The 23,157-nt window shown below is 34.2% G+C and overlaps 2 protein-coding genes and 1 pseudogene across 3 annotated transcripts; 2 read left to right on the forward strand and 1 right to left on the reverse strand.

Moving 5' to 3' along the window:
• The first annotated feature begins 7,223 nt into the window (after positions 1-7,223).
• On the forward strand, positions 7,224-10,034 carry LOC144543675 (cysteine proteinase inhibitor-like; annotated as a pseudogene). Its single transcript, XR_013508031.1, has 4 exons — positions 7,224-7,557; positions 8,270-8,416; positions 8,987-9,186; positions 9,746-10,034. The product of XR_013508031.1 is annotated as a cysteine proteinase inhibitor-like (transcript).
• Positions 10,035-11,483: 1,449 nt separating this feature from the next.
• Positions 11,484-13,708, forward strand: LOC144543597 (uncharacterized). The gene is made up of 6 exons (XM_078291918.1): positions 11,484-11,742; positions 12,007-12,105; positions 12,282-12,423; positions 12,573-12,846; positions 12,942-12,996; positions 13,423-13,708. The coding sequence occupies exons 1-6, from the start codon at positions 11,602-11,604 to the stop codon at positions 13,489-13,491; spliced, it is 780 nt and encodes a 259-aa protein (XP_078148044.1). The 5' UTR covers positions 11,484-11,601; the 3' UTR covers positions 13,492-13,708.
• A 246-nt stretch (positions 13,709-13,954) lies between these two features.
• Positions 13,955-17,772, reverse strand: LOC144543595 (Plastid-lipid associated protein PAP / fibrillin family protein). The gene is made up of 11 exons (XM_078291916.1): positions 17,423-17,772; positions 16,797-16,850; positions 16,647-16,721; positions 16,424-16,543; positions 16,079-16,270; positions 15,420-15,503; positions 15,174-15,317; positions 14,880-14,933; positions 14,543-14,622; positions 14,183-14,290; positions 13,955-14,094 (listed from the first exon to the last, which is right to left on the reverse strand). The coding sequence occupies exons 1-11, from the start codon at positions 17,636-17,638 to the stop codon at positions 14,028-14,030; spliced, it is 1,194 nt and encodes a 397-aa protein (XP_078148042.1). The 5' UTR covers positions 17,639-17,772; the 3' UTR covers positions 13,955-14,027.
• Between the last annotated feature and the right edge of the window lie 5,385 nt (positions 17,773-23,157).

Below are 23,157 nucleotides of genomic sequence, written 5' to 3' on the forward strand. Positions count from 1 at the left end.
CATGATTGAGCGGGGGCAAAAAACACGGACCGCAGTGGGCAAAAAACACGATTATGTTATCGAAAACACGATTATGTTACCGAAAAACACGGACCGCAGTGGGCAGAGAACACGATTATGATACCGAAAAAAATGATTATGTTACCGAAAAAACACGATTATGTTACCGAAAAACACGGACCGCAGTGGGCAGAGAACATGATTATGTTAAATTGAAGAAAAAAATATATACTAAAGAACAATAGAAGTTCCGAGAAAGCAACAATACCTCGTCGAAGCTCCTGGTGTGAAAAAAAGAGATCAATTTCACCTCCGTACAACTGACGAAGGAAGAAAGAAACGAAGAGGGTAGATGTGTCTTCTCACCAGCGAACAGTCAATTCTCGGCAAATACCTTCGTTTTGGGTGGGATTTCCTGACGCGATTTGGGGGTCCAAAAGTCGCGTGGATTGAACTCTTCTCTCGCTTCTCCTTCGCTTCCGATCTACCGTGCGACATGTAATTCTGATTCAAATTCGCGTTTGAAGTCTTTTCACCCTTTCCGATCAGAGGGTTAATTTTTCTTTTGTCGGAGAAGAATAAACAACAGTCAAGCGCATATAGAGAGCCTATTTGAGAGACACGATTCCTAGCTTGGATCCTCTGAGGTAACTCAAATTTTGAGTGTACATCGGACTGTCCATCAGAATCCGGACCAATCGGCTTTAAGCCAGAATGGACGGATTCCTTTAATATTCGGACGTTGGTATATATAAACTCAAAATTTGAGTTACTTTATGTGATTTGAATTTAGACCAGTTGTAAATAACAGTATGCGGTCGTCGGACTTATATGATATCACCATAATTAATCGGGAAATAATCAGCCATAATTAAAAATAATCGGTTAATTAATTAGAAAAATTCATAATAATTTGATCACCGCCAATGACTAATCAACCGATTAATCGATCTAAATGGACATTTTTTAGAACACTATTCAGACTTCTCTATGAGAAGATACAACAAAAGGACTGCACAATTTCTGGTTCTGGACAAGAAAAAAAACAGTTTCTTATTGCAGAAACCGTATTAGAAATTAAGAGATAAATTTTAAACTGTATCTTCACCACAGTTCCAGATATAAATTGTAAATGTGATGTACCTAAAACTAGGGGTGTACAAAAATACTGTCGACCCACCCGACCTGTCTGACCCGTCCTACCCGACCCGTATTTTACCGGGTTGAGATGTTACTGGGTCGAGTACGGGTTGGATTTTGACAAACCCGTTACTCTGGGTTGGGTCATGGGTTTGCTCTTAATAACCCGTTTATATCCGGACCCGGCCTCAAATCTACGTTTCTACATTATCTATTTCCGATGACAGCATATGTATAACTTGATTTATTCATCCTTGTGACTTACCTGTTGTAATTATGCAATTGATTTTCCTTTTTTTGATACTGTGCTGTGGTTCTCTTTAGCTTATATTGTTGTTGCTTGATCAATTACCTTATCCTGTGTAGTGCTGGTTTTCTTATTTTCTTCTCTGAATTGTAAATTAATTCTTCCTCTGATGATTGTTATTACTGGATTGAATTAAAAGTGAATAATGTTGTGATTCTTGACCCAATTATCCTATTCTATAAGATCTAGGTTGCAATACTTGTTAATACATGCTGATATCAGTATCATAGTAATTCATTTGACTTTGTTGTTTTGATGGAGGTGAGCTGTTGTACACTTGAATTTCTTACTTCAAAAGCTTGTACCGATTTCATAATTTATATCTAAGGTGTTGCTAGTTGCTATGAGTAATTTTGACTGGTACATGCTTGTACTTCCTTTAAACCTTTCTTACACCCCTCTTTGCTTTGTACCAATTTGTAAATTCTTGTACCAGTATTATATCACATCAGTTTAAGTTTCTAAATCAATTCTAGCACTGGTAAGTCGATACAAGTGTATTTTGGATTTTTATATATTCTAATACAATTATAGGGACTGAATTGTTATATTTCAAAATTTAGAAGGTTGACATTTGTAAATTTACAAGCTGTAGTAAATACTCTTTGTCAGAGGGATTTATGCACAAAATTTTTTTACCTCTTCTCTGTATGGGCTTTTCTCTAGGCGTGTGAAAATTTTGTTTATCATTTTTATTTGTATCTAGTTTTAATAAAAACAGTAAAAAGATATATAATAGATTTTCGATAAAAATTATAACCCGTTTAACCCGTATAACCCGTAATAACCCGTATATAGAAAAATAGATGGGTTAGGTTGGGTTATGGGTGGGTCAAGTAAAGAATTTTTTTAACCTGGTGTAATCAGGTTAGATTCAAATTTTAATAAAATATCATCGACCCGCCCGTTGTACACCCCTACCTAAAACAACTAATGGTACCAAATTTTTTGAGGAAGTTTATGAAACTTTGTCATTTCTTATCAATTTTTTTTCTAACATTTCGAATGTCCACCGTACCTCTGTTGTCACCAATTTCGCCTCCATTCCTCCGTTCCCTTTCATCCGCCGCTCTTCCTCTCCCGTTCGCCTCCATTCCACGAACCTGATAGCTAAATTTGTAGTTCATGATTCGATTCGAATTTGATTAGGATTTGATTTGAGTTTAATTCGATTTGAAATTAGTTCGAATTAAAACAAACCAAATCAGGTTCGGTTCGAAATTAATTTAAACCAAATTCAAACTGGGTCTGGTTCAATCGAAATGGGTTCATGAACTTTTATAGTTTGAATCTCATAATAACATCGGCCGTTCATTTACCTGATAAAATTAAAACTCAAGATAGAGAGTCATAATTTAACCTAGCCGAAGCTCCATTGCTTTTAAATCGCAATAACCTAGTTCTATCTCCGCCTTTCCCTGACTCGCTCTAAAATCTAGCCAACGCTCTCGGCGATTGGCCGTCTCTCGGGCCGTTGCTCCTCTCTCCGACCTAGAGGGCTGTCTCTCCTCCGTCTTCTCTACCTTTAAAATTCTAACTTCATAAGATGGTCCGATCGAGAGTTTGATCGAGTGAACACTTGAGGTATGATTACTTGTTTTACTACATATTCAGTTCATGTACTTAATCCTCTTTTTACAATTATTTGTTGTGATGTATTTTTTCATGAATAATTTTTCAACTTAAAAACACTCATTTCATACCGGTAAAAGGAAGCCGTGTAAATTTTGTCCCGCGAGAAGAAAATTAATATATAAACTACTGGTATAACTAGGGCTGCTAAAAAAAAAATTAGTTCATAATTCGATTCGACTTCAATTCGAAAAATGTGTAGTTCGCAATTAATTCAATTTGAAATTAGTTCGATTCGAAACAAATCAAATCCAGTTCGGTTCAAATCTTATTCAAATCAAACTCAAACTAGGATAAGTTCGATTCGGTTTGATTCGTTGCCACCCCTACTGACAGCGGACTTCACTTCTTGCTACAAGGTAAAACACTAAAACCCTAGCTCAAAGATCCATCGATTTAGGTAATACAAATTCTATAATCTCGTGGAAATGACCCGAGTAATTTCATTATTGAGCAGATCCCATTTTGCAATTGCAACCACAAATTATTGAGCAGAATTTTTCATTACCTTGCTGCAATTTGACTGGAGATGATCAATAGGACTTGCCAGTTATTTACCAGACCAGTGAACTGAACCAAGATAAACCAGCGTGATTTTTTATCAATCATTGATTTAACACGGGTTTAGCATTCATTCTCCTTGTTTTTATTTGTTTGCTTGTTTCGTCTTTTAACGTTTCAAGTCAAAAGAGACCAAGCTGGAAAAATTAATTCAAAGGAAAATTAAATAGAAATGTTTGCACTATTCCTACTTTATTACGAGACAATTTGGTTTTGCACTATTCCTACTTTCTTTTATTACGAAAATCAAAAAATCAAAAAAATTAGAATTAAAATAAAAAAAATTAGAATTATAAGTCAGGTCATTGCAAAACCAAAAATATAATTATTTTATGTTATGTCTTATATCATAACAAAGTTATTCTAATAAAAGAAATTTGGAATAGTGCAAAACCAAATTGTCTCGTAAACAAGTGATATAACTAAGAACACATATTTATGTCCTTAAAAGGTAATTTTTGTGAAGTAAATTTAATGTATATCTTGTGCTACGGATGTACAAGCAAATCGACTAATTCATTTGACCGAAAAATCACATATTATATTTTATATGATTAGGTACGAATTGAATATTAGTTAATCCGACAGATATATATTATTTATAGATTTTCCAAAGTATATTTATTAAATCTGACCCGACCACAAAATTTAATTGAATATGTATTTCCCAATAACTTTTCGAAGAGTTCTAATTATGTTTTCAATCAACATAATTTACACGGCCATTTTATTAATACCCTAAAAAAACAATTAATTTTAAAAATAACCCTGCATTGGATTTTTTTTTTTTAAAATGCCCCGACTGCCAGGCCCACGGGCGGCCCAGAAATGCCACCAGACGCCCCCCCCCCCCCACGGGCGGTCCTTTTTCTTTTTTTTTTTTAGAGATCTTAGTATTTTGATTTAAATAATTTTGTGAAGAAAAAGTTTTCATGTTTAGAGTGTATGCTAAAAAATAAGACATTTGATATATTTATGAGTGAGATGTCGTAACTTTTTATAACTTTGATCTTATTTGTCAGTTGGATATCACAAGTCTAAATATAACAATAATTAAGGACTTGGTCTTTATTCAAAAATTTCCAAGCTCTGACAGCTTGTTGATCTTCTTCTCTTTATTTATGGTACTAAAACAGTAGTTTAGAGCTACTAAAATATGTTCAAACATCAAATTAGATCTCTGTCCATGCACAAAGTATCATAGACTGACCTCTGGTATGGTATCAAGTCCAAACTTAGTAGCCAAGCACTAGGCAAATGCCACTGGTATAGTGCAATGCACTAAAAATATCAAATTTGACATTTGCTGGTAAATCAGCAAGTATGAATTGATATAGGGACTAAACTGCAAAAGTGATTGCACCAGCATGTAGAGTATTAAAAAATACACAGAATTGATATAAATTTCAACTTATTTGGGTTTTTCTACAGTTAGTTATGAATTTTCAAAGTTTAATTTTCGAAAAAACTTTAAACAGCCATAACTTTGGCTAGGAAAATCAGATTTACGCGTATGAGCACTTTTCGGAAAGGGGAGGACGAGACGGATCTGATTTTGCCCCGGTGATACACCGGGCATCGTCACATCGGAAGCATCAGAATTAAAAAAAAAACGTCATTTAGTGCCTCAAAAATCCAGTTTAAGTTTTCATTCGACGGTAGGCATTAAAAAACATCAATTTTCAAACCATCTTAATAAATAGTAAAAAATTTTTAAAAAATGTAAAATTTGGTCTCCAAACACATTTTAATATAGATTAAACATCTAATGGTTTGGATCGGCTATTTGGACTTCGAAACTAGAGATATGAGTGCGAATTAAAACACCCCGTTTAATTCTCAAAGTAGCGTAGCCTTACTGTACATATATATATATATAATATAATACATGTATATATATGTATATTATATATGTGTATGTATATATTTATACATATATACATATATTATAAAAAAAATGAGTTTATAAATTTTTTTTTGTATATATGTATATGTATATGTGTATATGTATATGTGTATATGTGTATATGTATATATGTATGTATATATGTATATATGTATATGTGTATATGTGTATATGTATATATGTATATGTCTATATGTATATGTGTATATGTCTATATGTCTATATGTATATATGTATATGTATATATGTGTATATGTATATATGTATATATGTATATGTATATATGTATATATGTATATGTATATATTATACATATATTATAAAAACCGGAAAAAGAGAAGGAGATCAACAAGCTGGCAGAACTTGAAAATTTTTGAATAAAGACCAAGTCCTTAATTAGTGTTATATTTAGACTTGTAATATCCAACTGACAAATAAAATCAAAGTTCACCAAAAAAACAAAAATCAAAATTATAAAGAGTTACGACATCACTTCATAAATATATCAAATGTCTTATTTTTTGTCATACACTCTAAACAAGAAAACTTTTTCTTCACAAAATTATTTAAATCAAAATACTAAGATCTCTAAAAAAAAAAAAGAGGACCGCCTGTCCCACGGGCGGTCTACTAGTGTTGTGACCCGCCCGTGAGGGGGGCGGTCTGGTGGCATTTCTTGGCCGCTCGTGGGCCTGGCGGTTGGGGCAATTTAAAAAAAAAAACCAATGTAGGGTTATTTTTAAAATTAATTTTTTTTAGGGTATTAATAAAAATGGCCGTAATTTACAAGATGAAAGACGAATTATGCACATGCATGATTGAATTTGTTTAATTTTTGTTCTACTTAAACAATTTGTTTATTTATTATTTGATCAATAGCGTTGTTTAATCAATGAAGTTCTTATGTTAGTTAGGTATGTTGCATTAGATTATACAGTGCTATTGAATCGAAATTTTTAAATATACCATAATCTCAAAAAAGATAAACCAAACCACCACATTTCCTGAAAATTTCGAATTTTGACACGGCCGCATCCTCTAGATGCGGCCACCTTTTTTTTCTCTCTCTTTTCGTGCGGCAGTTCAATCTAAACGAAAAAAAGGGGTGACCGCATCCCCTAGATGCGGTCCGAAAAATGGTGGCCGCACCTACAGAATGTGGCTGTGTCAAAATTCGAAATTTTCAGAAATCATGGTTGTTTGATTTATCTTTTTTGAGAGTATGGTATATTTAAAAATTTCGGGCTATTGAATGAATATTGTTATTTTTAGATTCTTATTAAAAACTTCATTTATGTTATTATTTATTATGCTTATTGTTTGTTTGTATTTTTTTAATTATTAATAATAATTAGATATGCTTATCTATAGAGAATATTTTTCTTTCATATAACCAACACAAGGCTACAAAACCTGGGTGCCTAAAATATGTAAGAGTCAATGGATTTTTTTTTTTTTTTTTTGAAAAGTTTGGTAGAGGCTACCAAAACAGAGATTACAAAGTTTCAATCCATGTCTAAACTGCATGAGAAACACTTCTGTAATTACAATCTAGTTTAACTAAATTTAGCCTATTCCACTTCTATTGATCGAACTTCTGCAGTATTTCATCCATAGGTCACCTTCTTGAATTATTAACTTTGCCAGTATGGGTGGAGGCATGGCTCTAAGAGCATCTCCATCGCCTTGCATATACTCTTGCAAAAGCCTACGTGGCATTTCAAATGAGAGATTGCACCGATGGAGAGAGAATTTCAAAAGCGCAAGCTTGCATAGCGCTTGCAAATCGCTCAATATACCAAATCGCGCGCGCGTCTTCTTGCTATACGCTACTTCGAGCTGCCGTTGAGATCCTCTCCCCTTCTTCCCTGTCCGTCCCCGTTCCTCCTCCGCCGTTGTTCCGCCAATGGTGACCGCCGTTCCTCCTCCGCCAATGGTGACCGCCGTTTTTCCCCTCACCGTTCTCCTCCATCTGCCGCTCTTTCCCTCCCGTTCGCCTCCTTGCTACAAGGTAATAAAAATTCTGATTTAAGAAGGGCATTGCCCCAAAATTCGTTCTTCTGGTTCCCCTTTTGGGTGGGGGTGGTCAAGGGTTCTTAGTGTAAAAAGTAAAAACTAAGATTTCATAAGAAACTGCAAGGTTAACAGAAGGAATGGTTTATCAAAATTTAGCTAGTTTACAGCTCCGCCTTTTGGAAGTTTGATGCTGCTTGTAATATAAATTTGATTTAAGAAGGGCATTGCCCCAAAATTCGATTTAGGTAATACAAATTCGGTTTAGGTAATACAAATTTGAATTTGTGAGCAAGGCAGTCACTTCTTGCTACAAGCTCACAGATCCATCGATTTAGGTAATACAAATTCGATTTAAGGGCATTGCCTCCTTGTTCTAGGCCGTTCAGGTTCTTATTGTTCAATTGAGTCTAAATTACAGGTTTAGGTTCGTTTTGATAAAAAAAATAGGGTCAATTCATGTTAAAGGTACTTTAAGTTGGTTGATGCACATTTAACATGAGTCAGGTTTGATTGCATATCTGAAATTTTGTCGGTGCTATGTTCTGTTAATTGGGGCTCTATAAGGGTCCCCTACTTTCTTTTTATTTTGTCTTGGCACTTTGAAAACGAGACATCGAATAAAGAAACAGAAAGACACTATACCTGGGAACACTCGCTTTTTCTCTATTTGGTCTTGCGGTATCAGATTCTGTTTCTCAAAACAAAAGACAGAGATACGAAATTAAGAGAGAGAGACACAGAAAGATATGGCATCTCCAATGTTGGGAGGAAGTAGAGATGTAGCGGGAGCAGAGAATGATCTCAATACTGTCGAGCTCGCACGCTTTGCACTGGATGAACACAACAAGAAATTGGTGAGCCTTTTGCAAATATTCTCTACTGCTGTGCATTTTTGTTTGTGCTATTGGTTCATGGATTTATCCCCATTTTTCCACTATGGTCTTTTTATTGACCCGATCACCATTTTTTAATGCCTTGATCAACAAAAGCTCTCCTGATCAGAATTAATTACTCGTGTAGGATCTATAATTTGTACAATTGAGAAGTCTAATATCTACCCAATTTGGCCACATATCCAGTATGTACTCAAATCAAGCCAACTAACAGTGAACAGTCAGGTACTTTGTAGAAAAAAAAGGTTAAAAGACTATATAAAAGAATTAGTGTTCATGGTCAGATAAAAGTGTACGGTGAAACCCCTAAATAAAATAAATAAATCAGTTTATACGCTAAAATAAAAAATAATATTGCAATTTTGATGAATTATACCTAAAGAAACTTCTAAACCAAAAAAAAAAACATTAGTTTATATTCTGGTACAGATCAAATTACAATGACCAGAGTCAACTAATTGAATCATCCTTCTAGTTTGTTGCTTATAGCATTTCAAACTCAACTTCACAAAATATTTATGCTATATGCAGAATGCTGGTCTAGAATTTTCACGGGTGGTGAAGGTAAAGAGACCCAGGTGGTATCTGGTACGATGCACCACTTGACAATTGAGGCTGTTGATGCGAGCAAGAAGAAGTCCCTTCTAGAAGCAAAGGTGTGGGAGAACCATGGGAGAATTTCAGACCCCTTCACGAGATCAACCATCTGGGTGACTCTACAAGCACCTGAGGTAATCTTTTCTTTGATTTATTAACTTGAGATAAATTTAGCTTGTACAGTATGCACTAATTTAGTAGGAAAAACATGCCTTTTGTTGGTTCATGCCTTGTAATTTAGGAATTAACATGTCATGTACCACGACTAACAACATGCCTTTTAATTGGGAGCTCCTCATTTTTTATTCTGGTATGTGAAATCATTTAGCATAGTACAGTTTGTTGTTCATTGGCACAACAGTCTATGACTATAATCATTTTGATTTTTCTTCCCTACATAGGCTTTTATTGTTCTTCTTTGTTTAATTTAGTTTCTTTGATTAAGTTTTTTGGGTGTCATCTGTTTTAGTTGTTATTGTTGTTTCTTGTTTTAGCAGCCTCTTATTCTTTCTTGAGACAATACGTGGTTTAAGAAAGAAACTGTAACTTTTATGTTTTATGTTATTGTAAACTTTATCAATTTTTAATATATCATACCAACAGTCTATGATATTGTAAACTGTAGAGCTGCCTTCAAGCACAACATTGGCATAGAGCTGCTATTCATATTTTAATAATTTCTTAATATTGCAGGGCTGCTGAAAGATAGGAAAAGGACAAGGAGGGCCTACCAAATAGCTGCTAAAGACAGTACTGTCTTAGCTCCAAAATGATAATTTAACAAGTATTCAGTGCTCTGGAGTATCCAATTGATTCAAAATGTATGAGACATTATGATATCTCCAGAGTATATGTGAATTTAATTTTCTCGACCGATAGGAAGGTCGAAACTGGTGTATATTGAGAAATGTAAATTTGAAGCTAACTACATTTATATCTTTTTCGAATTATCCTACTATTAAATCTTATATATGTATTTTTAGAGAGCATTAATAATATATGTTTAAATCATGAACAAGAACCAAATAATTATCTCTACATAGGCTTTTATAACATTGGCATATTGTCGGTGCTTCCATATATGCTGTGCTTATTTTTTTTTGTCTGTTTCATGGAGAGGAGAGGAGAGGAGACAGAGAGAGAGGGCGAATTGTTTTTTTTTTTTTTCCTGTTTCATGGAGATGAGAGGAGAGAGAGAGCGAGGGAGAAGGAAGTGGAGAGGAGAGGATATCGTAGAGACTAGAGGAAGGAGAGAGCGATCCCAGGTATTGTGGAGAGGAGAGAGAGGGACCTGAGTTTTACGTATTTTGAATTTAGTATCTCTATCAACAGTCAACGGAATTTAAAAAAAATAAAAAGTATTGCTGACGTGACATAAATGCAATTGAAATGCAATTGCATGAATGTAGGACATTTGAAATTAAGTTTGAAATTAGTTTCATTTGACAGTTATTTTTTATTTGCAATTGCATTTCAATTGCACCAATGGAGATGCTCTAAAAATTAAATTAAAAATTCGCCGTTGCCGGACACGTTGGCCAAATTAGACGAATCCGACTCGTGCACACTCCTATCTTGGAGTCCGCATCGTCTGCATTAACTAAAAAAAAGCATCTTTTGAGTTAATACATATCAGCCGTTTGATTGTAAACGAAGTTCATTCGGCTTCCATCTAAAACATAGGAGTTCTTTAATATTAGTACAGATCTAATTAGCATGAATTTTGAAGCTGATCGGATGATCTATATGCATTAACTCAAAAGATTTCTTTTTGAGTTAATGCAGAGGATACGAATTCCCTATCTTGTGGTGAAGTAAATGTCGAGTAAAAATGTGGTTTTTAATCATTTTAATTCATCTTAAATGATCTTATGTCTTATATCATAACAAAGTTATTTTAATAAAAATATAATTATTTTATGTTATAATAATCAACAATCAGAATAATAATTTTAATTAAATAAAGTTACTAATTTCTTTACAGAATTATTATTTGATTCGTACTTGATCCGAATGCAAATTCTCATAAAAGATGGATATATTTGATATTTACAATATTTACTTGAAGATCCAACTATTTAATGAATATAATTTTAAAATTTAAATGCAGATTTATTCACGTGTTCGGATTTAATTTACACTTTCTTACATTATATTTAAATTATTAAAAAAAATCAGATTTCAATTTTATTTACGACAAAGTGTCAATAAATCATAATAACATTTCACAAAGCAGTTTATCGTACAACAGCGGGCCATAGGCCCATAGCCGAACTGGCCCAATCCGAATTGGGTTCGTTTCTAGTCTAGCTCGAATTCAGATCCAGTGCAATACCTGACTGCGTAAGATGAAATCTCAGTCATACATTTAATATGACACGAATCTTAAAGCAGAATCATATACCCGGCCAGCTCGACGCCTCGGCCTCGACAAAAGAGGAACGCAAACGAAAACTAATGGAGAATTGAAAAAAATGGCGTCTCTCTCTTCCCTTCTCTACCACTAAATACCAAACGCGAATTTAATCCGATTTCGTCAATTCCTATAGATGAATCGTGTAAAGTTCGCGCCTTTGCGCTCAATCGAGGGGGCACAGCAGCAATCTCTCTCCGCTGCTCTTTTCAGGGCGAGCTGTTCCTTCCATTCTACGGCTGCGTTGGAGAAGAAACGAAGAACTCAATGGAATTATGTGAGCTTTTTATTTGGGTACTTCTCAGTTGTTTTCATTTTTTTTTTGCATTTATGTCTGGTATCTGGTCTGTATTGTGCTAATTGGCGCCTGGCCATGAATTGTTCGCAAACTGTTTGATGAAATGCTTGTTAGAATCCTCTATTATCATGTGTTTGATTAAATGCGACTGAGAAGTTGGAACTGTGCACAGAATGTAATAGATTTGGTGGTACTTTTATAGGGTGGAAAGGTAACAATTCAATTTATTTTTTTCCTTGCAAGGGATTCAATTACTATGGAAAGAGGAGGAAAAATAGAAATGGGGATTCTAAGAGAGCACTATTTCGCAATATGTCTGACTATGCCGAGCTCCTATTCCAGGTGCACGTCGACCCATGTCAACATTTCACCTCTCTTTATTTTCTTTTTAAATAACGTCATGAAAACAAATTTTGCTTAATATCCTCTTGACTCCTCAAGATGAGAAAATTAGTTTCAAAGACACTGAAAAGTGCTCTCTGTTTACATTGTTTTTGTTGAATTGGATTATACTTCAGAGCTGGAGAGAAGAGGAAGAAAGAAAACCAATAAGTAGGCGCTCTTGGTTTAGAAACCACCATTGGGTCAGAGGCACTGATAAAACTAGCGGGTTCAATCCTCATGGGCCCCAAAATTCAGCCAATTTTGATCGTAAAAATGGTAAGAAAAATAGCCAGTCATCTATGAAAAACTTATTTTTTTATGTACATTTGTTTCATTTCATGCATTTTCTACCAAAGACGTGCTATTGCAATCTTTGGACGGGAAAAAGAATGAAATTTATGTTTAAATATAATACATTGGAAAAGGCATCTTTGATTCGAGCTCAAGCGATGATGATGAAGAGGTAGAGACGATATTTCGGTCTACCTTTGGAGGGAGGTTCACTTATTGGAGCTTTGACCGGAGTAATTCCACTTACCGCAACTTCCACAATAGGTCCCGCGACTGGAGCTATGATTCAGATGAAGATGAAGATGAAACTTTTGACCGCAATAAAACCAAATCTGAGATGGCATTGGCTAAAAAGACTCTTGGTTTGAGCATTTCTGGTCCTTTAAAACTTGAGGAGGTCAAAAGCGCGTAAGTGTGTTTCATGCTGTTACTTTATCCGTGCTACTCATATTTACTCATTTGTATAATTTTAACTCCGTCTTCCCTCCTGTACGAATTTCCAGATATAGAACATGTGCTTTGAGATGGCATCCTGATCGGCATCATGGTTCATCAAAGGTATACTAATCATTGGCACATAACCTTTTTTTTACTGTTTTGCACCTCAACTGAGCCCAGTGTTGTAAAAAACGTCCATTTAGGCTGATTAATCGGCCGTTTAGTCGTTGGCAGTGACTAAACCGTCATGAATTTTCCCGACTAATTGGCAGATTATTTCCGATTATGGCCGATTATTCCCGATTAATCGTTTGGCGGTACCTTGTCCGTCCAACGACCGCATACCGTTATTTACAACACTACTGAGCCCGACATTTTTTTTGTTGCGATTGATTAATTACTGATATGTCTCACTGAACCAATGGAGTGTTTGAAGCCAGGTAGCATTGTTGGTTATTACAAGGAGCACAATTTTTTTTTTTTTTTTGCCAATAAAGCTATATTATAGCACTGATCTATATTTTCTTATTTTCTTTGCATGAGCAGGTGGAGGCAGAGGAGAAATTCAAGAATTGCAGTGCTGCATATAAGACACTTTGTGATAGCTTGATATAGGTTGAGTTATTATAATTCAAATTAGATTCTCCTTTTTGTTAATTTAGTACGTTTTTTAGGAATTTTATTTATCCCAATTAATAAATTTTTAAGGCACTCAAAGCATGAAACAGTCTTTGACACCTATTTGTACTGTTGTTCCCGTTGTAAACTACTTCCTGTCCTGCTTATGTTTTTTTTTTAATATATATAGTTTAGAGTTATATTTATTATTTGAGATTCCCTTCTTGCTTTTATTCATTTATTTGTTGCTTTCAATTTTATGTATCCAACAAGGAGATGGCTTTAACCATAAGCCGGGGATTTTAAATGACTTAATTAAGTACATAGTAGAGGTGATTAACTCGTCAAACTATACTTGTCTAAAATCACCAATTAGTATGTATATTACTAATTTCAAGCATAGATCAAGTTAAGAACATGGTTTTACTTGAGACCATGATATATGATATATAATTTGCAATGAATAAAATTTCTATAATAATCACTTTGCCATACTCATCCTTGCATTTTTTTTTTCATTTTTCCTCTCCTGATCAAAGCCTCAAATGTACAACTGTCACTTTGTCTATGCAACCTATTCTGATTTTGTTATCAACATACCTAAAGTTCAGAAACACACAATTAGCAAACTTCTCAGTAGTAAGAATTTTGTATCAAAATAACAGGGAAATTAAAAATAAAAACTCACAGGATTTCCATGATAAATTTCTCTTTGACATCAAAAGGAAGCTTCAATGGACCGAATTCGAAAGCCCCTTCGTTCATAAGGACACTAGTCTTGCTCTTAGGATTTTCACTGCAATTGTAGTTTTTAGTATGTAAAGTTCTACATCATAGGGAACGGATAAAGATATTGATAGCGCTGTTTTGACTTCACGCAGTAAAGTCAAAACACTGCTACATATGACTAGTGCGCTGCATGAAGTCAAAATTGCGTTGGCATATCTAACTATTGTTGCTTCACATTGATCACTTTGGCACGTCTTGCTTTTTTATCTTTTCTGCAATTATAATAATTTGAATTGTTTTTGAAGATGCATAGACTTACACCAAAGTGCCAGTAGCTGTAACTCTAGATCCTGGAAAAGGAACTGTCCAGTTTGTCACCTGGCCATCTTCCTTTATAATCTTCAATTTGTAAAAAAATCGCAATGATAAGAATGATCCAGAGGAAAGGAAAGGATATCATATTCATAAAAAGAAAAAGAAAAACAGTGCCAGAGAAAATGATGCAAGTTGACCAGTAATAAACAATCGTAAGCATGTCATATAGTTGAATTATTGAACTTTGATTTTATTGACATAATTAATAAATTTATCATCATTATCAAAACCAGTAATTTTTTTTCATCATATTAATATCTTTTTTTTTATATTGAACTAACCTGCATTCCTTTCAGGCCTCTAGAAGCGACAGATGACCAGCTTTCACTATCAGACTGAAAATACAAAAAAATGAGAAAAGATGTCCCAAGATTACGACATAATTCTAATTTAAATATAAAGAGGGAGAAATAGTTCAAAGAATTTTGAAAAACCTCTTAGTCAAATTAAAATTATTATTTGCCTCCATAACCTTTTCAACATAAAAAGGAACAAAAAAAGTCCAATTCATTTGTTGAAAATAAAATTTTGTTACAGGCAATAAATTAAAATAAACTATAGAGAGAGAGATAGACCTCAGAGGCCCACAATAATTGCCATTCTCCAACTAAAGATCCGAAATCTCTTTTTTGGTAGCTTCTACCAAGCTTTTCAAAAAAGAAAAATCCAAAATCTCCTCCTCTCTTCATTTTATTAGATGAGATAAGTTCCTCTATTGCCTATCCATCATGATATAAAAGTTTAACGAATTAGGAAAATAATAGATAAAATAAGTAAATAACATAACTTCTCTTGTAATTTTAAAGCTCAAGAATGCACACCTCTAGTATGCCTTCACCATTTGCAATAGCAGATAATAGTTTCTGTCTCGGTTCAGTTACCTTTTGAAGCACAAATGTTGTTCCCTACACTATATAATATTTTAGATTAACATAATAAATGAAGAGGAGGGTTCAAATGTCTCCATTTTTTGTGCCTCCATCATGCCTCCATTTTTTAAAAACTTTAACAATTCAAAATTTAAAACTTAAAAGTCAAAATAAAACCATTAGATATGATCTATTTTATTTTCTCTCTGTGCTCATAAAAAATGATCACATTTCAATTTTATTTTGATTGTCATCAAGAGCTTGTAAAAAACGTACTAATGTGGACAATTTCTAGACGTTGATTTTTCAACTTATTAATTCACATAAAAACAAAATTAAAATGTGATAATTTTTTATGAGCACATAGAGAAAATAACATAGATCACATCTAATGGTTTTATTTTGACTTTTAAGTTTTAAATTTTGAGTTATTAAAGTTTTAAAAAATGAAGGCATAGTGGAGGCACAAAAAATGGAGGCATTTGAACCCTCCTCATAAATGAATTTGTAACAGATAGAAAAGTTTGATCAATGATCCCAAATCTCTCATAAATCATGATGAAAATATTACAATTCAAGGGGTATTACTCGTATATATGACAAAAGTGTACCTTGTTGCCTTTCGAAATGCGTATATTTCCTGTATTTGATAGGTACGTGGTATCTAGCCAACCCTTAGCCTCATCCCCTAGAAGCCTGAATGGTACCGGATAAGGTACCTTGAATGGCAAAAATTTGAACGAAAATGCCGCACGGTCAAACCTGAAGAGAATTCTATTCCCATCGTTTATTGTAGCCACGGCCTGAAGCACCGAATTTGCAACTTCAGTACAATTTTAAATTAAAAAGAACACAAAATGATAAAGAGAACAAGAGTGGTGTTATGCAATGACATTACCTAAAAAAGCAGCATAATTTGATTACTGCACAAAAATAACCAGAAATTAATAGCTTACCTCTACTCGAAGCTCCCCAATTGAATCTGAGAATTTAACAACATTAGTCACTCTTGGGTCATCTGTTCTGAGATACACTTCTTGAAATATCTTAAATGAATCAACTGCAACAAATGTTCTCTATAAAATAAAATGAAAAAAAGAGTACTAGTGTATTAAAAAAAAGTTAAAAACAACAACAGAGAAGTAAATTTAAGGTTAATCTAACATATTTATTTAGTACCTGAATTGGGGATGCTGTTCCAGGCCTTGTAGTGAAAATCAGCTGCCAAGATCCCTCTATCAAATTCGAGCTCGTCTACATAATATTTTTAGAAGTATTAGTAGCATTATAAAAGTAAAGTCACAAGTAAAAATAAGACATAATTCTCACAGGATCTGGCACGCCATTCGATGTCTCCAGATCTTGTATAGCACGTTCCACATCCTGAAATTCATATAAGCAAAATGGCCAGATGCTTAAGTTTAAACTTCACAGGTGACAAAAGTTTCTTCCTTTTATGTTGTGGTCCCTGAGGTTTCAAATTTCTAACTTGTATTTCATATTGATTCTGAATTATGATTCTTACCTCTTTCGGTGATCAACAACATTATCTTTCACTCATAATATTATTTTACAAGAATTTTAGCCAGGGTATGTGTGATAAACTTCATTTCCAACCTGCCTTTTTGTTCTATTTAATCAGGTCAGGTAATACCAGACGGCGATCTGGTCAGGTGATCCTGGTCACACCTGACATCCCAACCATCTCATATACAAATGACTTGACCAAATGCTACACAGTACGACTGGCCAAATTTAGTTCCATTTTAGTTGCCATTAACAATTTTCTCATTTATATTTCTTTAATGAAGAATATAGGGGCCTAATTTGTTTGGTTTGTTTAACCAGTTCCCTACTTATGTACCAAAATAGGTCAAGTTTCATATTCCAGGGTGAATTTGCTAATTTACCTAGCATGAAAATTCACACCGAAATAGAGAGGAAAATGTAGATACCAGGAGTTGCTTGGGAGAGACGCCACGACCTCGGCCCTGCACCCCGAGCAAAGCTTCTATAAGATTTGTCTCTGGCTCGGTAAAAACGAGACGGTCTGACCTACTCGGCTTGACAGCGCCACTTACAATTGCACGGCGCCCCGGTCTTGCTCGGCTGCTCATCTTGGAGGCGAGCCAGAGTGGCAGTGGCGCTGTACCTGTGACGCCTACTGCCATAAGTTCCTGCTAGGTCTTTAGATATCTTTTCTTTATTTTCGTTGCCTTTTTGTTTTGTTTTGTTTTTTTTTCTTTCTTTCTTTCTTTGGTCGGAGAAGAGTGAAGGGAGATGATGTGTGGTTGTGTCCGGGAAACGGTGCTTGGCGCTCTGCTGCTAGTGTTCGCCAGTGGTTAGGCTGCTGTATAGATCAGATAGCATCTACACCGTCCGATTTAAATAAGAAGTCTGGATCGGTTCTGTATGAATGGTCCAGATTAAGTACCCTTGATCTAGAAACGGACTGTCCAATCCGGGCTCCATATTATTTTCGAGTTCTAAAACAGAAGGGGACTCCTTTAAGATTTGTGTCAGATTAAAATATTTTTTTCTTAGAGTAAGATAAGATGTTATCTTACGAAATTTTATTGATAAAAAGTTCTTTATAAGACCCAATAGACCATTCAGCTATTAAAACGAATTCTTCTCCTCCGAGTTAACTCAAGTTTTGAGTTAAGAAGTGAATCGTTTGATTTAAATCCGCACTAATACTAAAGGTGTTGTTCGGTAAGAGCCTCCTTAAATCTCTTTAAAACTAAATGAGCATCATTTAACTTTCTTAGCAGCTTAATTTTGTCGAACACCTGTTCTTTAGCGTGGATTAAGACAACCTCCTTTAGCTTTCTTTTGCTCGGATCTTAATCTCCTGCCCCTTTCTTAAGGCGTCTCCCCCCTTCTTTTAGTTTCATTTAACTATCTTAATCCATTGTCATTTCCTTTAGCTTACCGAACAACTTCTCCTTAGCTCGAATTAATATTTAATTACTATTTAATCCCCCATGTGGTGCCAACAACCCCAAGGAGGCGTTTGGTTGGTGCTATAGATCATTTCAGGGAATAGAAGAATTTCAGGGAATGTAATGCCAAGAAATACCATTACAGGGAATGTCTCATTGCCATATTTGGTTCGCACATGACTATTGCTTCAGCATTCCAGAAAAATGTGTTATTACTATGTTTAGTTCTCACATTGCTATTACATTGACTATTGACAAATGTCTTCACTGCTTTTGAATTATCAGATAAATTTTATTTCTTTATTTTCCGTACATTTATACACATCCACCATTTATTCTCTCCACATCAATATCGATCAATAAATTAATTTGTCAAAATTGATTATTAAAAAAAAGGTGTTGGATATATGAACAAAAGTTCCCAGCTGCACCAGTAGGAATTAATACATTTTTTTTACCAGTCCTTCCATATCCCGTTCTCTGGTCCAGGTCTGAGCCTGCTTCAGCTCATACCAGAATGTACCAGTACCAGTTCGGTACTGTTCGGCACTGTCACATCTTCTTGTCAGCATACCACTCGCTATGTACCAGTCCATTTGTTGTCTTTTCACAGCCTAGCCACACTCATGTCTCCCTGCAGAAGGTATTTTAGTGTGCCGATCCTGTAAACTGCTCCCTGTCTCATGATTTCTTGCTGAAACAATATTTCATACTTTTAGACTGATGTTCAATAAAAATCATAACTACATGGTGCACAGTGATACTTTTAAGGAGCAATTATAAGTAGCAACTTATAATTTATTGTAATTTAGGAATGCAACATATGCGAAGAAGTAATTGAACTAATCAGGGATGGTGCTTGATGTGACTGGATCCAACTCGAGATCGCATCTATCATTTCCACAAGGATAAAAAAAGAATTGAGGTTTTTCTAGATCCGATTAATTTGGGGTTTTTCTTACCTTTTGTTTTGTTATTGATGATGACGAATTTGTCAAATTATTGAGTTTCAAAGTTGTTGACTCGATAATTCTAGCAAAAATTAGAGTCAGATAAGGAGCAAGAGGAGGGAGTGGGGAGAACTAGGGGTTGACGTACCTATTGGAAGAAGAGGTTCTGGAGAAAATTAAAGAAGCTGAGGAAAGGTTAGCAGTGATTTCTGAAAGAGAAGAAGAGAGAGGAAGAAAAAGAAGCAAAGGATGAGAAGTTAGCAGCGAAGGAGAAGAAGAAAACGATTCCTACAGAGCGGTAATAGAAAAAATCCATGTTTAGAATGGCTAGCGCAATAGCCATCAATAATGGAATTGCGATAGCATGGAATCAGCGATTACTACGTCTATTCCCTCGTCAATTTAGCCAAATGCGGTAATAGGATAATATGGCATTAGGATGCCTGGGAATTGCCTTCCTAAACTGTGAACCAAACGCCTACCAAAGGGTTTTGTGCGTTATAAGCGTGGGCCGGATTAACTGAATATTGATCGAACGGTAACAAAAAATTAACTCAAATGATATGTTAATGCTGAGGATGCGGATTCGATTAAAAGTTTTTTTTTTGGAAAAAAGACTAGAAGTCTGTTTCATATTAATAAAACAAAGTTAATTACAAAACATAGCATCTTGGAGAGATGAGTGAACATCTCCAAATCTTGCAGTATACTTATAAGCTAAAATAAGGAACACAGTCCAAAATGCAAAAAAACAAGCTAATAACTAAGCCTTTCTTAAGGGTTTAGATAAGAATCTGAAATCATAAAATGCATCACTATTCTTAATTTGGTGCAGCTTCTATAGCCAAAATCTGCTCAGCTTCATTGTCAGGGGTAGAGAGCATAATGAAATCATGTCTAAGGTCTGAGGGAGCCATAATAGTGCTGCCTCTTTAATCTTCTTGGGCACAGTTAGTGTCCAATATTCCACCAGTGAGATAACAAGCAAAATAATGTTTCTAACTGACTTATGTGAACTTTATCTAAATATAATTTCATTTTTTATATTTTCAAATGGTCCAACACATTGCACTATAGACTAACAAGAAAATAGTTCTATCTATTTTGCTCAGGGAAAAAAAATTGGAATATATCATGACAGTTAGACCAGTTGACCATGTGTTGTTGAGTTTGTCCTAGCCAAAATAGAACTTGTTGTATTTTAGGGCATTGTAAAAGCAAATTATCTACAGTTTCTAGTTCCTGAGAACACATTACACAGTGTGGATCTCATATCCATTTTTTTCCTAATTAGTGTGTATTTGGTGATAATTTGATTAGAGCTCAATAACCACATAAAAACTCTAATTTTGGGGGGAACTAGCATTGTCCACCAAAGCAAAGGCTGTAACACTTGAATTCCTCTAAAGTTTAAAAATTCATATAAATATTTTACTGTAAACCTTCCTATAGATTCCCATTGCCAGGTGAACTTATTAAGTAAGTGTGTAAATGATATTTGACTGAGAATATATAAAATTTTAGCTCAATCTTGTTGATTAATGCCTATCAGTATATCTCTAAATCTCACCAGTTATCCTTGAGAATGTACATCCTCAATGAGGATAATATTTAGATTAGAACATAAACTATATACTTGAGGGTACCTATGTGCTAGTGTACAAGATTCAAACCACAGATCATGCCATAAAGAGACTTAAGAGATTGGATACCTGGTTCATATGTAGTGCTAATGTGCCTTAATGATTATAATTTCATTGTTTCATTCCGAAAAGGAGAGAAAGATGTCTTAGAAGTGGAATAATATTTATGTAAAATCAGAGTTTTCCACATACTAGTATAAGGGCAATCTTTTAGCTTCCATAACCATTTCAACAGTAAATATATGTTAATGAGATGTAGATCAAGGATTCTTAACCCTCTAAACTGTTTTGCAATACATGCATGTGACCATCTAACCAAGGCATACCTCTTTTTGGATGTTTTAATACATTGCCACATAAATCTCCTTCTAATTTTATCTATTCTAGCTAAGATAGTTTTGGGGATTTTATAAATGGACAGTATATAAAGTGAAACTGCTGAGAGAATAGAATTGATCAAAGTTAATCTACCTTCACTAGAAAGCATTTGCCCTTTCCATTGTTGCAACTTGTGTTCAATTTTGTCTACTAGAAAATTCCAATTAGATATAGTTTTGGTATTGTGTAAGGGCAAACCAAGATATGTAATAGGAAAGATCCCCTTTAACATCTAAATATCTTATCTAAATGACTATTACTATCTAAATTAATATGGTGCATTTCTATTTTCTCAAAATTGGCAGAAACAACTTCAAAAGCAAGCATAGTTCACCAGCTGCTTGAACTACTTCCTCATGCACTTGCAAAAAAAGAATAGTGTCATTTGCATAGTGACAATTAGTGATAACTTTGTGATCAAGACATAGAGGGCCTAATCTTCTAATCACATTGGCTTGTCTACCTTTGTGAAAAAAAATTCCTAATGTATTAACTGCCAGAATGTAGAGAAAATGAGACAAAGGATCTCCTTGTCTCATACCTCTCTTAAAGTAAAAATAATCAGTTAATTTATCATTAATGATGATAACATGATTGGTAACTATATAACCAATTTTCTATCCGCTTAATCCATCTAATACCAAAATCTCTACTTTTCAAAACTTCAAGCAAATAATCCCAGTGTATTTTATCATATGCGTTCTCAAAATCAACCTTAATGACTACTCTTAGTTGTTTTAATTTGATAAGACTTGATAATTTCTTGGCTAAGTACTACATTATCTAAAATATATCTATTTTTCAAGAAAGCATATTGACTTGGGTCAATCAATCTTTGCATACTACTTTCTAGTCTATTAGTCAAAGTTTTGGAAAAGATTTTGAAGCTACAATTAACTAAACTAATAGGTCTAAATTTTCTAATATGAGTGATACATTTTTCTTTTGGAATCAAACATATGCATGATTTGTTCAACTTGTCTAACTTAAGGGTATGGTTATGGAAAGCCTGTGCAAGAGTCATCAAATCTTCTTTCATGAGATTCCCAAAAAATTGATAAAATTTAAATGAGAAACTATATTTCAATTGGATCAGAGTAAAAAAAGATTATTTTAATTTTCTATTATGTGAAAGGAATTTCTAATTGAGATTGTTTTGTTAATGTTAGCTTATCTGCAGGATCCCATAATTTTTTTTTTTATCTAAGAAGGCATATTTATTACCGGCTGTTTCTAACAAGTGTTTGAATATCCTGAAGGTTGTTTGACATTTGACCATCATTCTCTAAAGTGTTAATTCTGATTTTTTTGGATCTGATTCGATTAAAAGTTAAAACAGACGACTCAGGATCTCATTCTACAGTGTATTGCCTTATCAACTATATCGCGTTATTAATTATTTAAGCGAACGAATTTTAATGACACTTTTGCCGGAGTTCGTTGACTTTGCTGGAGTCCATGACCCATGTGGTCTCTACACAACGCACCTAGATTTTTATATTTTTTGAGGGTAAGGTGGCAACTTGCCATCTTACATTTTGATTGATAGAAAATTATTTACAATTGTCCAACGGGCGTAGTTGTATAACTAATATTTAAACCTAGATTTTTATAAGTATTTCCTAATTTAATAGAGTCAAATGAGCATGTCATTGGAGAGGAATTCACATCCTCTCAGGTTACCGGACTGAGTACAATTGAATTGAACGGTCCAAAATTATTCCTTTTAACTTGGCACGAATTTCAAAGAACAAATAATATTGCCTTGCATCAT

This window comes from Carex rostrata, chromosome 25 (assembly GCF_964058835.1).
Source record: "Carex rostrata chromosome 25, lpCarRost1.2, whole genome shotgun sequence".
In the NCBI taxonomy this organism is placed as follows: Eukaryota; Viridiplantae; Streptophyta; class Magnoliopsida; order Poales; family Cyperaceae; genus Carex; species Carex rostrata.